The 2,500-nt window shown below is 20.9% G+C and overlaps 1 protein-coding gene across 1 annotated transcript in view; it reads left to right on the forward strand.

Moving 5' to 3' along the window:
• LOC137621369 (ammonium transporter Rh type A-like) overlaps positions 1–2,500 on the forward strand; it is a 34,661-nt gene that overhangs the window by 24,112 nt on the left and 8,049 nt on the right. Inside the window, exon 5 of the mRNA XM_068351667.1 lies at positions 1,259–1,403. Coding sequence (XP_068207768.1) covers positions 1,259–1,403 — 145 coding nt within the window. The remainder of the gene's footprint in view (positions 1–1,258; positions 1,404–2,500) is intronic.

Genomic DNA, 2,500 nt, shown 5'->3' on the forward strand with positions numbered 1-2,500 from the left:
AACTTAATATATGAATATTTTAACTTAATTTTTTATAATTTTTATTCCTATATTTGGTAATCTAAAATCAATTGAATAACTTAATGTAGGAATATTTTAACTTAATTTTTTTTTATAATTTTTATTCCTATATTTGGTAATCAAAAATCAATTGAATAACTTAATGTAAGAATATTTTAACTTGATTCTTTTTTATAATTTTTATTCCTATATTTGGTAATCTAAAATTAATTGAATAACTTAATGTATGAATATTTCTCACAATTCTATAATCACACATCTTTTGAATGTTAAAATTCTATATTATTCAAGTTATAAACTATAATTCCTGGTTAATTTGATTTTAATTTTTGCGCAAAATATACAAATAAACAATTGAATTGAGTTTATTCCTTATTTGGTAACTTGAAACAATTGTGAATATTTTTCATAATTCGAAAATCAGACCAAACTATATATTATCTAATGTTCAAATTCTATCTCAATCTAGTTATAGACTATAATTCTCGGATGCTTATATATCTTTTATGCAAATAAATATACATATACACATTAAAGGATGTATATATTTTATTTGGTAACCTAAAGTTAATCAAATAACTTATTATGTCTTTTAATAATTTTAAAACCATGCTAAGCTACACTTTTTTTTAATGTTCTCTCTCTCTCTCTCTCTCTCTCTCTCTCTCTCTCTCTCTCTCTCTCTCTCTCTCTCTCTCTCTCTCTCTCTCTCTTTATATATATATATATATGTATATATATATATATATACATATATATATATAGATATATATATATATATATATATATATATATATATATATATGTATATATATAAATATATATGTATATACATATATATATATATATACATACATATATATATATATATATATATATATATATATATATATATATACAAATATATATATATATATATACATATATATATATATATATACATATATATATACATATATATATATATATATATATATATATATATATATATATATATATACATATATATATATATATATATATATATATATACATATATATATATATATATATATATATATATATATATACATATATATATATACATATATATATACATATATATATATATATATATATATATATATATACATATATATATATATATATATATATATATATATATATATATATATATATATTAATCCTCTAGTTTTTCCTTATTCACCGTAACAGCTTTACTCACTTTCTTTTTCAGGCCGTTGACATGGGAGGAAGCGTCTCTCTTCACTTGTTCAGTGCCATTTTTGGCGTCGCAGTCAGTGTGGTCGTTCGAGTTAACGCTAAAGAGAGCTCCTCAAAGCTGAACTTCACAAAGACCTCGCAGATGGTGGCTTATTTAGGTATTGGTATTACTAATTCAAGTAAAAACAACAAGATTAAAATAATTGATAGAGATATTTATAACAAAATGTCTCATATATAATAGATTTCGCATAAAAACTTATTTTTTGTTTTTTTATATGAATATTTTGATTAATTCAAGTAAAAACAACAAGATTAAAATAATTGATAGAGATATTTATAACAAAATGTCTCATATATAATAGATTTCACCTAAAAACTTAATTTTCGTTTTTTTTTATGAGTATTTTTTCTTCTACAAAATCTAAGTCAGTTTGCAAAATTAAAAATGTAGTGAGAGAGGTATTGGCATGAATAATTTAAGTAAAAATAAAAAGATGAAAATTATTGATAGAGAAATTTATAAAAAAAAATCTCATATCACAGAAATAGCCTAAAAACTTGAGTCTTTTTTTTCAAATGAAAATTTTTTTTATACACAAATTTAACTCAGTTTACAAAGTTAAAAAATGTACTGAGAGTTTTTTTTATATGAGCATTTGTTGTTATACCAAATTTTAGTCAGTTTACAAAGTTAAAATTGTACTGAGTTTTTTGTTTTTATATGAGCATTTGTTCTTATACCAAATTTTAGTCAGTTTACAAAGTTAAAAACATACTGAGAGAACAATGCTTTCTTTTTCCATTTTATGAACAAAACCTGAATCCGATTTATAATTTCCATTCTGGTTGACAAATATTGATTATAGATATTCATCTCTAGAAAAAAGATATGAAAGATTGAAATAAAAAATATTTTGATGGGAGAACGTTAATACCATTATTCCCAGACAAAAAAAAAAAAAAAAAAAAAAAAGAGCATACAACATAAAAAACAATTGCTAAATACACCGACAATGATAAATAATCTATTAATAATAAATATTTAATATACTGTATTCAAAAGGCCTTTAATATTAAGTTTAGCCTCTTGTGTTTCAACCAATTAATATTAATTATACGAACGCACGAAAAGGGTTTTTCTTTACTTCTAGCTTAAGAAGACCTCATTGTAATCTGTTAAAAGATAATGAGATTGTTATAATCCTTAATCAAATATCGGTGACTTGCATGCTAAGATTTTATGATTTTCCTT

The sequence above is a fragment of the Palaemon carinicauda genome, chromosome 28 (assembly GCF_036898095.1).
Source record: "Palaemon carinicauda isolate YSFRI2023 chromosome 28, ASM3689809v2, whole genome shotgun sequence".
Taxonomy (NCBI): Eukaryota; Metazoa; Arthropoda; class Malacostraca; order Decapoda; family Palaemonidae; genus Palaemon; species Palaemon carinicauda.